Genomic DNA, 18,659 nt, shown 5'->3' with positions numbered 1-18,659 from the left:
TTTCACTTTACCAAAAGTAATATGAAAATTTAATAATTTAATATGAAAATTTTATATATGGAGTTTTATATTTCAAAAATTATATATATATATATATATAAAGTGTTAATTTATTTTTTTGAATGTTACTTACAGTTAATTAATACTATATAGGTAAATGTTGGATAATTTAAAAATAAAAAATATATTTTACTAAATAATTTTAAAAAATAAATAACATATTTAATTTAAAAATATAGAAATATAAGAATCAATAATCAAAAATTAAAAAATAATAATTTGACAAGAATACTTATAAAAAGTCATATAAATAGTTTAATTATGTATATATTCTAAACCAAGGTTAGATTTGTATGGGGATGAATGGAAAGGAGTGCACCCTTAAGAATGCCTGATTAGTTGTCTGGGTGCGCATAAGTTGACCTAGACACATTTTAATAGTTAAAATAAAAATAAAATTCAAGATCCAATATTTTATAGTTATAATTTTTTATTATATTTGGAAAATGCATGTGTAATGTCTTAAATATTTATACCGTTTTTAGTAAGCAAATATTTTTTTTTTTTTTTAAATCATAATAACTATAGAGTTTTCAATCTAATTATATTCTTTTAATGATTTATTATAAACTATTTTCTCATTGCTAATAAATATTTTAAATTATTATAATTGTTAAATAGATAATTTTGCATGTTTGTAAGTACCAATAGTCAATATATTTTAATGTTTATAAAAAAAAATTTAGATATAAATATTTTTGACATATTAACATTATTGTCCCTAAGTGATATCTAATTTGCATTTTGTCCTCTCTTGGCAAGCTTATATAATAAAATGACCATCAATATTCGTCTATAAGCTTTGCACATGAATTTTTTGTCAAGGATTTCACATAACATTGTAAACATTTATGAGTTTAGTAAGCTAAATGCTAAAAAATAAAAAATAAATAAATAAATATTAAGACATCAAAATATAATAACTTGTAAAGATGGGAAGTATTTGTATACCTTTTTAATTTTACCAAATTTTTATGCAATAGATTTTATTAAAAAAAATAATTATCTATATTTAAAAGTGTATACATACATCGACAAATCTATTTGTGTACTTTTTATTTTATTTTATTTTTTTTTGGGTGTGTGTGAAGAAATGCACAGAAAATTGAAGCTAAAAGAAAAAAACATTAAGGCACCAAAATATATTAATCTATAAAGTTCGAGTTATTTGTACTAATTACCCTTTTAATTTAATCAAATTTATATATAATACTATCATTTATTTATATTTTTAAAGTATACATCCATCTACATGGACGAATCCATACAAGGCTCATGCCTCTTTCAATTTTTCTTTTCTTTTTTTATTAGAGCTTTGAAAGAAAATTGTAAATATTTATACTAAAATATAATAATAGGTAAAGTTTAGGGGGTATTTGTCCTGATTACCCTAGTTTTAATATTATCAATATACAATAATTTTTATGAAAATTTTTAAATATAATAATATATATTTAATCTATTCAATTTTACTATAGAAAAGACTGAATACACACCATAAAGTAAAAATTCAAAGCTAAACATAATTCTGAAGGGTCAATCTTTTGCCTTAGAGTGGACACTCTATTACGTACTATGCCTACATACTCTGCCACAAAATTGCTCCTTCCAAAATAATGTTTGATACTAAATTTTTATCTTATGGAATAAATTTAATGTTTTCTATAGCAAAATAATTATTTATATTTTTAAAAACTAAACCGATTAAATGTGATTATTGTAATTCCCTTTATCTATCATTAGTGACATATTGACATGACAACTTAATACATTACCAACAAGAGTTCACTTTTCTATAATATACGAAAAATAATAAAAGTAATCAATTAATATTTGCCAAGTTAGGATAGGTCCCACTGATCACTAGGGGTGGCAAACAGTGCATCTTTGGATATGTCATGATGATGTCATATATATATATATATTTTTTTTGTTTTTATAAACCAATAAAAGGGGCATTTTAATATTAAATGTAGTTGAATTTAAAATTTAAAAATTATCATCAATTATCATTGTTAAACCATCCTAAAAGAGCATTTAAGCAAATGATTAAATACTAAGTCTACATAGTTAACTGGTAACTCATAGCATCTACATATCAATATGGCTTTTATTATAAAGTGGAGGGGCATTCCTATTTTATTAAAGTTATATACAATATTATTTATATCTATAGCTATATTTAAATTATAAATAAATTTTGTTATGTATATATGTACGATATTACATTTCCACACACACACACACATATATATATTTATGAATTCAAATACACAAGTACCAATTACAAATATGTATATATATATATATATATAGAGAGAGAGAGAGAGAGAAGTAGTTATTTTTTTATATTATATTCTAAAGAATACAAAAAAAAAAAAAAATCTCAAAGACTAATGTTTTTATCAATAAAAATCCTTTATTTTTTATTTTTTTTAATTATTTATACTATCACTTTGTTGCTCATGTTTAGTAGTCAAAGATGTACTATATCATCATTTTTTTTAACTTCAAAAAATTAACTATCAATCTTTTGATCACTCATACAATATTGTAATGATAAAAGCTTTTAGATGACTTAAGGTGTTATATTCATATTCTACCTACCAAAAAAAAAAAAAAAGGTCTTATATTCATATTTTTGTTATATTATTTTTATTATTACAACTATATATAACAATTATGTGCCCACCAAAAGTTGCATCTAGAAAACAATTTATATTTGCTATTTTTAAGCAACCAAACTATATCTGCTCACTCATTATTAGTATTAGTGACCAATTCATTGGCCACTAACACAAATTTTAGGTGACCAAACAATGGTCACTAATTTCATGTATTTATATTTATTTTTATTTTAATTACTTAGACTATTAGTAACCACATGTTGGTCGGTGATAATTAATTTTAGTGACCAATATATTTAGTTATTGAAAAATCTTCTTCCCGCTAAAAAAACATGGTAAATATTTCACGCTTTCACATTGAGTAACTAAAATTTAATTGGTCATTGAAAACTAGAATTTAGTGACTAATCCCTGGTTGCTAAATACGGTACCTTACCATTTTTCCAATATGAGATATCAAATTTTTAGCGACCATCATATGGTCACTAATATTCGTCTTTAACGATCAAAAAATTTTGGTTGCAAAAGATTCAGTCACTAATTTCCATTTTTTTTTTTTGTAGTGGCTGTAGTGAAGTAACTAATTTCACGCATTGTTTGTCCAATTTCTTGCAAATTATATATATTTCAAGTGCACATGGACGGTCCCTATTCATAAGGAAGTGAAATCCCATGTGGTCCAAACATATAATTTTATGCTCCGGCCAAAAGGAAGAAGAAAAAAAAAAAAAAATATATATATATATATATATATATAATGAATATATAAATACGTCTTCACGATTATCATCATATGTCAGTAGTCCAATGGTCAAGATAATTGCTTTGTACGCATAAGATCTTGTTCAACTCCCACCTGACACATAAATTTTATTTTACTCATTAATTTCCTATGGTCCGCTTGATTCTGCCTCATCTACTTAATTTTTTGGCAATTTGTTTAACTGCCATTTATTTCTATGGGCAGATTCAGAACTCCAATATATAGCCCATCAATCTTGAATATAGAACACGTTAAGAGACATCTACAAATATATAAATGGAAAATATGAAAGAAAATGAAGACAAACTTAAAAATACACTGCATGTGGGGTTGTGTTTGGAATATACAAATCTTATATCGCTGGAAGCTTCCGTTGGAGATTGGACGAGGAGACACAATCAACTTTGGAAATACAACACAAAACTTGAATTATGAGATGCGAGAAAAAATGCAATAATATTTGGTCAACTACAAGTGAATATTATAGACATTCATAAAATGCCTTGGAATATGTTGCAATGATTTTTCAAATGGAAAAACGAAAGGGAAAAAAAAGTATATAATCATCCCAACAGAAGTACTAAAATGCAATAATCCCTTAATCATCTAGTTTTTATTTTAATTTTTATATTTTTTGGCTATAAATCTTGTAGTTAATGTAATCTAAGTGCACGAAATTAGTTAATATGGAGAGAGACTAACGTTTAGACATAGAGTATGAGTGCTATTCCTCCATATACGCTTTTGTTATAATGAGCTTTAAATTATTTATTTAATAATTCTTAATGTATAAAAACTTTCTTTTATGATATTCTTCAACAGTTGGCTTTGCAACTTTCTGTTACTTTTTATTCCTTTTCAATTAGAACTAATTAATCTTTTAGTCCTGCCAAAACAGTTGGTGAGAAACGCAAAATAAGATCATCTTCACAAAGCCTGGACACCTCATCCTCAGGAAGGGTAACCATCACCACCCTACTTAACGGACCCTCTCCAGGCTGTGGCGGAAGGATCAAAACCTGCCCTAATCCTAATGACGGCTCAACATAATATGACACCCGAATAGGTGCAACCCCATCTACAAACATGGCCAAATGCGGATCCACAGCCTCTAAACTCGCACAAACAAGATCACAGCCGTTCATCAGCGGTGGTAATCGGTTATCGTTACATTGAAGCCATTCAATCAAATCCATGATTCCCTCACTGTCCATCTTTGCCACCGCCTCTCCTACAGCCCTAGCAGCTTGTGACAAGCTGTAATTTTCTTGAAAAATCTCTGTTTGAACTTTGTTATAAATCATGCAATTTCCAAAGAAACCTTTGTCCAAGCCAAGAACCCTTCTCACATCGAGACATATAGACATGTTTACAAGCCCATTTCTCACTCCTTTCACTTTGCTCACGCATACCCAAAAGAGCCCAGCCAAGGCTTCGAAGGGAGATGTGCTGGGTGTCTCTGCTTCGCCTTTTGTATGGACCATGGCCATGCATGTCCGAACCATGTGGTCTGTAAAAGAAAGAGTAATAGTGGTGTGCTTTTCGTCTCTAAATGTAGTAGATTTGGTTTTCTCAATTGCAAACTTGTAGTGGTTAATCAAGGAAGTGCAAAGCTTATGGTTAGTTTTCTTGTTGATCGGCCTTCGTGGTGGTAGTGGGTGTATATAGGGAGGAGACAACATTCTGCGGGCAATACTTGTGTCAGCCCAGGCCTTGATGAACATGGTTGCACAAATAGGATCCGAAAGGAGATGAATGCAACTTAGCCCAATAGCAAAGCCACCTTCCTCAAATTGAGTTGTCTGCTTTGGGAATAAATTGAGGTCATATCATTAGACTGTCTGTGTGTCACTAGTATCCTCAGCTATTCAGAGAAGAAGAACCAAAAAAATAAAAGAATAAAATAAAAAAAGAAAGTATATTCAGCTCTTATTCTGCAAACGGTTAAATTATTCGACTTCATATTACCGAACATCTTAGAATGGAGCATAATATGTTTAATTATTAAAATTTAAATATATTTACAGTTTTCATTGCAAGATACCAAGCAAAAAAATTATATAATAAGCCGCATAAATAGATATTTTGGTCCTGTAGGGGGGTTATCCATTCCTATTTCCTTGACTTAGCTTTTAGAATTGAAGCCAGCAGTGGCCAAAGCTTTACCATTAAAAAAATAAATCATACTATCATAATTACAAGTTGATCAGGAGGGGCTTTTTATTTTATTTTTTTATTTATTTGGTGCTTAACAATTTCACTTGATAAGTTGCTTTTTACGTATGCTAACAAGAACCACTATATCCTTAGGACATTCCATTGATAAAAAGAAAAAGAAAAAATATATATATATATATATATATATATCTCTTATATTAAAAATCACACCTTAGTATTAAAATTTAAAAAGAAAAGCTAAAAAATGGATGGTATGCTTTTTTCATTTGGCTTGTCTATGATTTCTAAAACTCCTATAAGGATATATAACAAAGATTAAAAGTTTAAATGGAAAAGATTACTTCACCCCAATTATTTATTTATTTATTTATTTATTTTATTTTGGGTATATGAATTCCCTCCACATCTATCTAACTACTATTTTTATTCATTTCTAGGAAAGGGAAAAAAAAAAAAATTTGTAATTTACCTGAACATAAAAGGTGGACCAAAAATATGGTTTATGGAACATTTCCTCCCAATAAACAAGCTTAACCTCTTTCTCCCTATCCACGCATTTTAACCATTCCTCTACGCTCCCTTTAGCTTTTGCTTCCACAGTTCTCACTCCGGCATCGTTGCATTTAACCATCCATTCCCCTTTCCCATTCTTCTGTAGCCGGCCCGTAACCATCGGAAAATGGTTAAGCACTTCGGAGATAGACTCTCTCAGCCTCTGGCTCATCTCCCCAGCTTCCATGTCCCTCATTGACGGGTAGTAAAAAACGATCCTCAAGTGGTTTCTCTCCATTTGGCGATCAAGAACTGAAAGCGGATAGTATTTTCCGGGTTGGACCGGCTTTGTGCTCACCGCCGTTCTTTTACAGATATATGTGATATCCGCCATTGGAGATATTTCATTGGGGCCTGATGCGGGTTTGTTTCTGAGGGGAATTTATAGTGGGATGAAGAAAAAAGGGTGTGTTTGAAAAGTCCGTGTTTATGGGTACCAGAATAAACTCTTTGGTTTATCGTATGGAAATGAGGTTCTCATGAACGCCTTTTCTTTGCATACTTTTTATGCTTTACTTAATTAGCTCATAAATTTTGGCTAAGATTTCACCTTTTTTACTCGGCAGCAACACCTGAATCTCCCCGTGGCATTATCATAATATTTCACGACAATTAGGGGCGCTCAATTATTTATCAACTTTTTAAGTGTGACGTTGTTTTAAATCTACGTATGTACTTAAATTTTTTATCATAAAGATATGTCCAACAAGTTTGTCAAAAAGTTGAAATATGTTTGATAACCTTTAATAAAATGATTTTTTATATGATAAAATAAAATAAAAATGTGTTTAGCACTTCGTTTTAAAATATAGAATCTGAAAAAATTAAAACATTTTATAGTATTTTCATAGATTTAAAAAATTTTCAAAAATTATGTTATATGTAATTGAAAAATTTTGAAAATAAGAAAAACATACTATTTATCATTCTAAATGAAAACTAATTATTTTGTATACATATATATATAAATCATATTTAATATATATCTGATACAAATATGGACAATGTGTATTATATATTTTGACTAACAAATATTATTTTTCTACTATAAATATACATTTATCAAACATGATTTTACAATTTTCATTCTCATAGAAAGTTTTTCATACATGTTTTTAAATTATAAAATATCAAATCCAATTTACCATTTACATTTCTCAATTTGTAAAATGAAAAATTGTTTTAAAATATGGTACCAAGTAGGCTCTAAATTTTTCTTGTTAGAATACGGCCTTTTGAAGGTCCTACCATCATGTCATCAACAGCTTAAAGATTATTAGGCGGTTGCTTCCAAAAAAATACTGTTTATCAAATCTTCATTGTCTTTAATTTGAGGGAAGATTTAGAAAAACCAATAGACCCAAATACAATAACAACTTAAAAATAAACCATTCAAATTTCTATTACAAATCTTTAAAACTAGCAATGAGATCATAGCTTAACCTTGATACAGTTGCAACATAAAAACTCTAATCAAATTACCAGTATAAGTCTTTAACAACGTTACCAAATCTCAAATTGAACCAAAAGACCCAAATATATAAATAAAGTCTCAATAAATTATATACCAAAAATAAAAACATTCCAACTTAAACAAACCAGTACAACCTCCTCAAATCCAAGGCTGGTTTACTCTTCTCCAAGACTTAACACGCACTAGTCTTTTTAAAAAAACATGTAGAGATTGTAGAAACGAAGGAATAAGTACGTATACTTAACGAGTGGGTTTTAATCACTCACACCAAAATAATGGTAATCCCATATAACAAATATTATAACAATTTGTAATATAATTCAATATAGTTTACCAATGACTTGTAAACCATATCAAAGCGAAAGAGGCTACAATTGTGAATTTACCAGGCCTTGAATGCAAAAAGTCACAATTACCCTTGCATGCTCAAGGTGAATTACACATGTATCGCTCCATGAAATAACTTCCTAATAATACCCTTTAAGTAAAAGCAAAAATAATTTCCCAACCAATTATATATATATACACACACATCTATTTGGAAATGCCATGATATTAAAAATCAAAATCGAACAAATTTCTAGTTTTAAAACAATTTAGGCATGTGCAAATATATATATATATATATATACACTAAAAAATTTTGGAAAAATAAATTTTCAAAAATGAAAATTTATGACCACATATACATTTGAAAAAAAAAATTCACCGCCATTTTTTCCCTAAGAAATTTAATAAGAGATAAAAAAATGCATACAAAACATCATAAAAATTTCTTGGATGTTGCATTTCTTCTACTATAATTTATTGTTTGAAAGGAAATATGAAAGGAAATATATATATATATATATATACATACATGTGTGTGTGTGTGTGTGTGTGTGTGTGTGTGTGTGTGTGCAAAAATGATATGGTAAGGGGATTTATCAAGAGTGACTGTGAAAGAGAGCATTTCATTATCTGATGATTATCTCTTGTAATCCTTTTTCATAAAATCATTCCCATATCAGAACCATATATATGCATGTATATATAACTTATTCTTTTAAAAATTAAAATAGAAGATTATAAGTTACGGGTGAGCAAGGATTTTTTTTTTTCTTTAAGTCTGTTACATTTTTATTTAGGAAAAACTACAAGATATCCCTTCAACTTTCAATCATATTTCCAATTGTGTGGTTTAATTTTTTTTTTCTTGAACCAATTTCTCCCTCTAAAACTCAATTATAATGTCAAATTACCCCCATTTTAGTTATTTTATTTTTTGTCAAAATTGATCTTAAATGTTATCTTTATATGAAGCCATCCAATGTACATAACTTAGATATTTTAACTCTATCCAGTATAATATAATTATTGGAGGAAACAATATAATATTCGGGTTATATAAATCAAGCTCACGTAGTGTGATGTATAATTTATTTAATATTTTTATTTTGTTGAGAGTATTGTTAACCTTTTATGAATGGGTAGGTTTGTAATATGAAAAATTTATTAAAATTGTAGTCTTGTTAAAAAAAAAAAAAAAGTATATGGTTAAAACGAATCTAAAAAGATATATATATTTTCTGTCAACCTAAAGCTATAGAACCTAATTTCATAGACCAAAACACCACATCTATTGATTTAATAAAGATCTAGCCCTTACTAACAATGATGTAACTAGACCTAGAAATGATTGGTGTTAAAACGGGGTTTGTACCGCTAATGAAAAAGTAAAATTTTAAATTTTAAAAGTACAACTAAATTCCATAATAAATATATTTAAAAGCATATGCATAATTGTAATAAATTAGACAAGGAAAAAAAAATTAAATACAAGTCTAATGTGTACATATATGTATATAACTAAAAACGTAATTTTTGGAACATATAACAATAGAAAAAAATATATTACCAATAATATCCTTTTAACTCTAGAACTCTCCTAAATCTTATAGATTTGTACTAACATATATAATTAATTTTACTAACATATACTAAAATTATCAAAAATACTCTTCAAAATAGGTTTTAGCGTGTTAATCATTTTACAATCCATTCACATAATAAATTTTAATGAGTTGATCCATTATAAACCAGATTCCTTATAAATAGAAAACACTAATAATTTTGCATGGACTCATATTATATAACAGGATCGTTCCAGCTTTTGTCTAATCTAGATGTAACTCCTATATCATAAGTTAAAAAAAAATCTAAAAGTTGATAAAAGATAATACATTGGAGCTAAAAAATCTTAAAGTTGATAAAAGGTAATACATTGGAGCTTATCACTGAGCACTATTGTGAAATAATCATATTGTTTGCATTTTTTTTTATTTTTTATATATTAACCCATGTATATATATTTTTATTACAATAATTCCTAATATAAAAGAAAAGAAAGCGTATCTTAAATCCACTATAAGCCCTATGGATGTGGATGTGTAAGGCATAAGATACTTTAATTTTATGTCTTTTGTTAAGATTAAGAAACAATTTCACTTTTCTTTTTCTTTTCTTTTTTAAAGTAATGAAAAACAATTTTACACATTGTTTATCCAATTTCAAGCATATTATTTATTTTGCAAGAGCAGTGAAATTCACAGCTCAAAGAAACAATATTAAATAAATAAATATGATATGACATTTCCATTTGCATCCGTAGTCCAACGGTTAGGATAATCTCTTTTCAAGCAAAAGCAGTGATAAAAATATTAATATCGATGAAAATATCAAAGATATGATTTTATAAAAGTATTGATGGAAATATTGATATCCATGAAAATATCGATAAAATTATGAAAATTATAAATATTTAATTTAGAATACAGATTTTTACATATGAGATAATTAATATAATAAAATAATATAAAAATTAGAATAATTAGAATACAATGACATTTCTGTTGATACAAATATTTTCATTATTGTATTGGCCTCTTAAAATATCTTCATAACAACCAATATACCAACAGAGATAAACACACAAAAACAAAACAAAACAAAACATTGTGAGTCAGAGTTGAGAGTTAGTGAGAGAAATGCACAATAGCCAATCAGGTTCAACTTTGGGGCCAGGAGGTCTTGACCTATCACAGGCCTTCTTCAAGTCCATCCACAATGCTGCCCCTCCTTCCCCAACTAAACGCCACACCAAGATCTCCATCATCGGTGCTAGCAATGTCAACATGGTGATTACCCAAACCATCCTCACCTAAGACCTTGCCAACGAGCTTGTTCTTGTCAATGCCAAGCCCGATAAACTTTGCAGTGAGATGCTCGATCTTTAGCACACCGCTAACTTCCTCCCTTGAACAAAGATCCACGCTTCAATGGATTACGTCATCACTGTTGGATTCGATCTTTACACTGTCACCACCAGTGCTCGCCAGAACCCAAGCAAGTCCAGGCTCAACTTGTTGCAAAGGAATGTCGCTCTTTTTAGAAATATCATTTCCCCTCAAATTTTCACCGGCAATCAAAATATCGGCAACATTTCCATAAATATTTATCGCAAACAGCCATTTCCATCAATATCTATCGATAACGTCGACATTCATCAACAACGCCGACATTTCCACGATAATCCAGATAGACATTTCTTCCCCCCCATCGGCATCAATGCTTGTCGAAATCCGATATTATCGCCAACATTTCGCCAAAGTCGTGACTTTTTTTTCACTAAGCAAGAGAGACCTCAAATCCCTTGCAATTGATCTGGGTTCGATGCCCGACTGATGCATATATATATATATATATATATTACTTGTTTATTAATTTTATTTTATAAGTGGCTGATGCATAAATTATAATTTTACTTTTTTATTCATCATTTAATTTCTACTAAAACAAGTTAAGAGATATCTACCTATATAAAAACATGGGAAGCGTGAAAATTCAAATATACAGGCATAATCAAAGGGGCTAATTATATTTTAGTACTCGCTATTTAGAAAAGATGGAATATTGGACTTTTAAACTTAAAATGTTTCATATTGAATCTTTTATCTACAATTTGTTTCACATTGACTCTAATTCCCAAGTTGACTAGTAGAAAATTTTAAAATTGTAAAAATTGACCTTTTTTTTCCCCAGTTTACAATAAAATGAGGAAGAAACTTATTAATTAAATAATGAGAAAGCTAGTAATTAGTCATTCTGGGATTTGAAAGGTTAATCTGAAACAAATTATAAATTGAGGACCTAATATGAAATTTTTTAAGCTTAAGGAGTCAATATGCGATCCAGTCAAAATGTAGAATACTAAAATGTAATTAAATCTAATTAAAGATTAAAATAAAATAGAATATGAAGACAAACTAAAAAATCCATTGCATGTTGCTTGTGTTCAGAGTATACAAATATGTTCTTTATTATTATTATTTTTTTTTACGGATAGAGATCTTATATTATTTTTATTTATTGTTTGAGTTAATCGCTCTTTGGCAATCTTGACTTTCAAGGTTTTGTTAATTTAAAACCATAATTTTCAAAAGCAGTGATTTAAATCATTAATTTTTTAATTTGTTATAGATTCTAATTTAGTGAAATGGATGGCTAACAATTTGGTTTCTTAATCATCTTTCAGTTTGGTCCATTTAGGATCTCAATGTAGTTCTGGCGATCCCTTATGCTGGTGCAATTTCGCATTCAATATTCTATATTATGATTATTATGGATTTCACGTTAAAACTTTTGAAAAAATTATTATATATATACAATAAAACGTCGAAAAATAAATGCTTGATAAATGAGTAATCTCTAAGATAATAAAATTTTTAGAAATTCTTTATGACCCAATCGAATATATAAATTAATAATTGATTAAATTTTAAATATATATATATATATATATACGGAAATTTTATGATGAGAACGGTCCGCATGAGGATCGCAGTATTAGTGACGGTTTTTCATAGTATTAACGACGGTTTCTTAGAAAATCGTCACCAATACTATGAAAACCGTCACCAATATTGTGGTCCGCATGAGGACCGTCCGCACCATAGACGGACTGTATATATATAGTTAGACTTACATAAGGATGATTAATGTTTTTATTATTTCATCTTCCTATGTTGGCCTTTAGATCATATCATATACTAAAATTTAAAATTCAAAAATAATAAAATATGAATATAATGACATACTAAAATCCTATTTAAGAAAAATGAATCCTATCAGAATTTGATAATAATAAATGTAATTTCAAATTTTATTGATTTAAAAGTTAAAAAATAATATCTTGACATTACTCGTGATATTAAGTACATAATTTGAATCTGATTGTATATATATGTAATATACATAAACATTTATAATACATATTAAGCTAATTAACTAATAACCTTTATTTTTATTTTTATTTTTTTTTTCAATTTAGCTTTTTTCCAAGATATGCACCTAATTTTTTTTTATTTTTATCTTTTTTGTACCTAAACCGAATTCAATCTCATCTTTCATTTTTTGTAATACATACACCACTTTTAACATATTCTTTTCATTTTGGGCACATAATTATTTAAAGTAAAACTAAATAACCTTAATTTTTTTGGGGCTTTTGTGAATGTACATTAACATTAACTTTATCTATGTGCATGATAATATTTAATATTAACTTTTATTACACATATTTATTTTTTTAGTTCATTTTTGTCTCATTTATAAATTAAAAATATGTTTTACTAAACTTCAAATTAATATATAATTAGTAAAATTATTTCTCAAAAAAATATAATTTTTTTAAATTAATAAATATTCATTTATGAATAAACAAATGACCTCTTTAAATTAATAATTTTTTATTATTCCATAGATATTCATTGTCACATCCCATTTTTCCACACTTGCTCAAATAATACAACATTCTCCAAAACAAGCCAAACAATACATAAATTATAGGACCAAAGATAAAACCATTACAAACAAAACCTAAATAGGTAAACTACAGTTAAATTAAATCTTGTTTTAACTTTGAAAATCCAAGTCCGTCAACTTTATTTCCACTTAGGCCATCCAATAACCACATTGTTATGTGTGAGGGATTAGGAATGGAAGGATGAATATAGATAGGTATTTAGCAAGTAGGTTTTAAGCACTCACCCCAGAGACATAGTCTTGTGATATCAAAATAATATACAAATATATATAATCACAATATGAGATGCAATGTACATATGCTAGGAGTTTTAGGGTTTCAATGAATACATAGCATCCTAACTACTTGGTATATAGCAAATACAAAGTACAGATCAATGTATGTTTAGTCTTAACGGATCATTTATCTAACATACATGTTAAGAACAAATCGAAACATGATATGGAAAAACTTACCACTATACATACTGATAACAAATCAAAGTATGTGGTTGTGTAAATATCTTAATTACTTGGTGGAGATACTCAACACCAATTAGTAGAAAATAAAATTCCTTAATCAATATTATCATAATACCATCAACATATCCGTAATCATTATCATACAACAACCTTTAACTCAAGCCTTTGGTGATCAAAACAAGTCCAAACATTAGACATGCCTGTCTCCAGGTGATGATTAACCTTACAATCGTAGAACGGCCTTGCTTGTCTCCCATAGTGATCAAGTCGAAGCCATGAGATAGCCCTATCTCTAGTCTTTTTATTAGTTAGACTAAGTCTAGAATTTTGAAACAATTCCTTATAATATAATCAAATCATTATCAATTATAAACAAATTATCCATCAATATCCATATCCACATGTCGGCAATCCTTTATTAGGGTTTAAGGTATGTTTAAAATCAGTTATCAAAAATGGGCCTATGAACTTTTACAAAATCAATTTTCGAAATCACTTTTCATAAAATAAGCTCATATGATATGCTAAATGCATACAATGTATGATACATGATACATATATCATCCTATACAGTAACATATATAATAAACATATAAGATTTCCCAAAAAAAAAAAAAAAATTCAAATTAGTGGTAATAACAACAACAACAATAGCAATAATAATACCACACGTTGTAAATAAAAAAAAAATGTATTAAACTATCTTAAATAGCATATAATTTCTAGATGCCATGCTCATTGATACATGAATACAATACTTCACTGATGAGAATCCATCCGAGCCCACACAACCGATAACCCACTGGGGTGTGACCCGATACGGATGAAGACCAAACTGATTACTAGGGCTCAAGCTGAGAGACTTAAAGACAACCTGATTGCTTTTATACAAGGAGTAATTAATTCTCAAAAGAGCTTGTCAATATCCGAAGATACAAAGCTTATTTTAAGCATCCGAGTGGTGGAGGTTAATACGGACCCGGGTAGCTGTTTTCGTGCAAATATGGACTTGAGGCAGCAAAAAATGGTTCCAACACTTCATGGATTTAATGAATATCATTAAGAGGACATGGAATCTAGCCAAGATAGAATCAAAAGCAGCGAAAATGGGCTTGTACAGACAGCAAGTAAATTTGGTCGAAAATGTGCTGTTTAGCCGCTGACTTTGATTGTTCTTCTTGTTCAAGCAAGTTTGACCTATTCCAATAAAGGGGAAACTTGTGGGAATCATTATTAATTATATTTGGCATCCTACATGGTATATGGAAGCTGATTTAGAGCCCAAACAAATAGGAGATTTGTCAAAGTTAGCTTACTTAGAAAGATAGTCAATTTGTTTCCTAATTTTATTTTGACTTTTTGTTTTAGGAAATTAGTCTTTTATTTAATTTCTATTTATTTATTTGGTGGAAAAATCAACTTAGAAAAGTTATTATTTTATTATTTTCATTGTAAATTACTTAATTCCTATTTCAAAATTAAAGAAATTAATTAATCTAAACTAGATTAGGAAAATGAGGTGATTTTTTGCCATCATTAGGTTTCCTATTCTATGTGGTCGGTTTTACCTAGTTAATTAGGATTTTATTTTGTAAATTTTTAGCCTATTTAAGGGATTGTTTTATCAATAATATTCAGTTCATTATTCATAATGAAAATTAATTGTGAGATTGAATTTCTCTTTATTCTCTTTAAACACCTAAAACACCATTAGAAAGTGGGTGTTTTAGTTTTGACTTATCAATAGAATATCCATCACCTATTGTGGTGTCTTTACTATACCAAGGTTTCTAATAACAGGTTGGTTAGGGGTTGAGATCAATCTATTAAAATCTGAACTTAATTGAGATCCAGGTTAATATAATACGGGTTTAGATGCGTGTCGATCTAGGTTCATATCATTCACTATATACATATATTGGAAAATAATAACAACAATGATAATACCACATATTGGATTTCCAATTGACCATGAAAAATTCATGATGAACCATCATCGAACGAATCTAGATCGGGCTAGTGAAGTTGACGGTGGCACTGCTCGAATTTCTAGCGATTTGGCTGGATTCTGACCATTTCGGGCCAACCCATACATCTCTTCCCACTATTTTGGATTCTCCGAAATATTTTTTGACCTCTGATTATCAAGATTTCTCATGATTTGAAAAATCCATCAACTTTAAGTTTTATTAAAGTTTCCAACAAGTTTTTCAGTCACGAACAAGACTTTTCGATTAAGGTAAGTGTATCGATGTGATCCCAATATCTTTGACTTTCCATTGGTTTATTATTTATTAATTTTTTGTAATGTTTGAATATATTTTCATTTTTCTATCAATTATCTAAATATTGAATAAAATTGAACTGTGTTTAGACAATTTAGGGCCAAATTGATGTTAGAATTGTGTTTCTAAATGTTATTATGATCAACTAAAAAGTTCAATTGCATAAAATTGATATTCGAGTAAAAAACCCAATTATAGGTACTAAAATTTAAAGGTTTGTAGTATAATTAAACCTATAGTGTTCAATTTATTTAATCTTAAAGTCGTATAGATTATTTTAAAACATTTGTTATGTATCAATATTCTTGGTTTAGTTTTAGAGCATGAGAAATATTTATTTAACTTATAGACAACCATACCAAGTCTGAAGGAGACCCTATGAAGAAGGAGGTATAAGCACTAATGGTATATGTGATTGATTTATATTTTTAAACAGTTTTGGACATATTAATACAATTATAAATGGTTTAAATATTTTATGATTTTACATATTTATTAATTGCAATCTTCGTATTTCACTCACTCTTTTTTTTTTTTTTTTTCCAATACTACTTTGTTATATAATTATATCTATTAAATGTAAATCATGATAAGGGCTTTCTAAAAGCTTTCATATTGGAGCTGTATCAATATAAAAAAGTGTTATTGGAGCTGTAAAAATTATAAGGGCTTTCTAAAAGCTTTCATATTGGAAACTATGATCTTTAAAATAAAGAACATTGGATATGCTCCACCCTATTAGAGCATCTGCAAAAATGCTTGTTTTCTTTCTTTTTTAAAGTTCATAACTCCAATATAAAGAACATCTTGAAGAATTTTATAAAATGGAGAGGAATTATTTTATATAACTCCAATAACACTTTTTATAGAAAAGTGAGTATGATTTTGTACATTTATAGAACGAAACTTACTCTTTATTCAAAAATTTTATTTTAAAGAGTTTGCTAGAATTATCAAAAAGAGATTTTCCTTCTAAAATAATGAGGATTAGGTTTATAAAGAGCATATTGAAGATGCTTTTATTCAATGATACTAGTTATTTCCTGACTTTAAAACCAACCAAACATAATTTTACATAATCATATAGAATAACTATTTCATTTTTTACCTTATTTTATTATGCATTTTCCTATTTTATTTTTTTGTATATATATATCTTTTGTGCTATTATATATATTCGTATTTGAATTTAAATCATTGTTTAACAAAAAGTGACTTTTGGCACTGGTTTGTCTTTACAGAGTTTTTTTTTTTCCTACAATTTTCTTAATTTAAAAAAAAAATACGTTCTAATTTTCTATGTATTTTACTTAAAAACTTATACTTTTTAAGTAGAAAAATGTAGAAATGGCTTTTTTTTTCTTTTTTTTTTTTTTTTTGGTTTTTGGTTTTTCTTCTTCTTTTTTTTTTTTTTTTCCCCCAGAGAAAATGCTCTGCTCTTGGGATAAATTTGGTGGACGATAAATTTATAGAGCTAGACTATTTGATTAATAAAACATTGCCCTTTATGTTTTAAAACTTTTTTTAAGAAAATTTTGATTTTTTTTTTTAACTCCGTGTATTGTCCTTTCATATCATAGTAATAGGAAAATTCCTCAAAAGTAAATTGAATAACTATTGGAAAAGAACATGTAAGACACTTAACAAGAACAAAAAGATGAAACTAGATAAAATAGTTTTCATTAAAAAAAAATTGATTATACTTAACCTTGGAACTATTTAATCTTCTGCACTTTATCCTGTACAAAATATAAAAAGTATCACAATGCCTCTTGAACTATTTTATTTATGTTACTTTAGTTCAATTATATATTTTTTATAGATGAATTTTATAAAATTAATCATATATAGCTAATATAAATATGTCTCTATTGGAAAACAATATTGTTAATGTTTTAATCTAATCTTGTCAATTTTTTAAAATAAAAATTTGAAAAATTGCACCAAGATAACAAAAAACAATAATTCAGGAAGTAATATGATAGTTTTTGAAATTTAAAAGTTAAAGTGCAAAAATTGTAATAATTAAGGAAAACAAAATATATTTAACCCTAGAACTTTCCTCCTCCTAATTTACAATTTGAGTTCTTTTATTTTCATTTTCTTTCCCTTTCATTATAAATCTAGTTTTTTGCTCCTTCATCATCTTACATATTGAAAATTAAAATTTTAATAAAAAAATGTCACATGATAGCCCCTTAAAATATGTTTCCCCCCAAAAACAAAAAAAAAAAAAAATCCTAAAATTTATCCTATAAAGGCTATAATCGAACAATAAAATAATAATAATAATAATAATAATAATCCATTTTCCCTTCCTATCGAGAATAAAAAATAAATTATACCTTTTATTTTTTTTTTTTATAGTTTGGTTTGTTACTAGACGCGCCTAGAGT

General features: G+C 27.6%; 1 protein-coding gene across 1 annotated transcript; it reads right to left on the bottom strand.

Annotated features, from left to right (window-relative positions):
- Window positions 1–3,858: 3,858 nt before the first annotated feature.
- On the bottom strand, window positions 3,859–6,530 carry LOC107409413 (protein ECERIFERUM 26-like). Its single transcript, XM_048476242.2, has 2 exons — window positions 6,098–6,530; window positions 3,859–5,252 (listed from the first exon to the last, which is right to left on the bottom strand). Exons 1-2 carry the CDS (start codon window positions 6,512–6,514, stop codon window positions 4,323–4,325), a joined length of 1,347 nt encoding a protein of 448 aa, XP_048332199.1. The 5' UTR covers window positions 6,515–6,530; the 3' UTR covers window positions 3,859–4,322.
- Between the last annotated feature and the right edge of the window lie 12,129 nt (window positions 6,531–18,659).

This window comes from Ziziphus jujuba, chromosome 5, assembly GCF_031755915.1.
Source record: "Ziziphus jujuba cultivar Dongzao chromosome 5, ASM3175591v1".
Lineage (NCBI taxonomy): Eukaryota > Viridiplantae > Streptophyta > Magnoliopsida > Rosales > Rhamnaceae > Ziziphus > Ziziphus jujuba.
This window is presented reverse-complemented; position numbering and strand designations above follow the sequence as displayed.

Excerpts from the sequence above, each read along its gene's own strand:
- LOC107409413 (XM_048476242.2), bottom strand. The coding sequence starts at position 6,514 with ATGGCGGATATCACATATATCTGTAAAAGAACGGCGGTGAGCACAAAG. Across the intron at positions 5,253-6,097 it reads GGTCCACCTTTTATGTTCAG|ACAACTCAATTTGAGGAAGG; the intron begins GTAAATTACAAA and ends TTCCCAAAGCAG.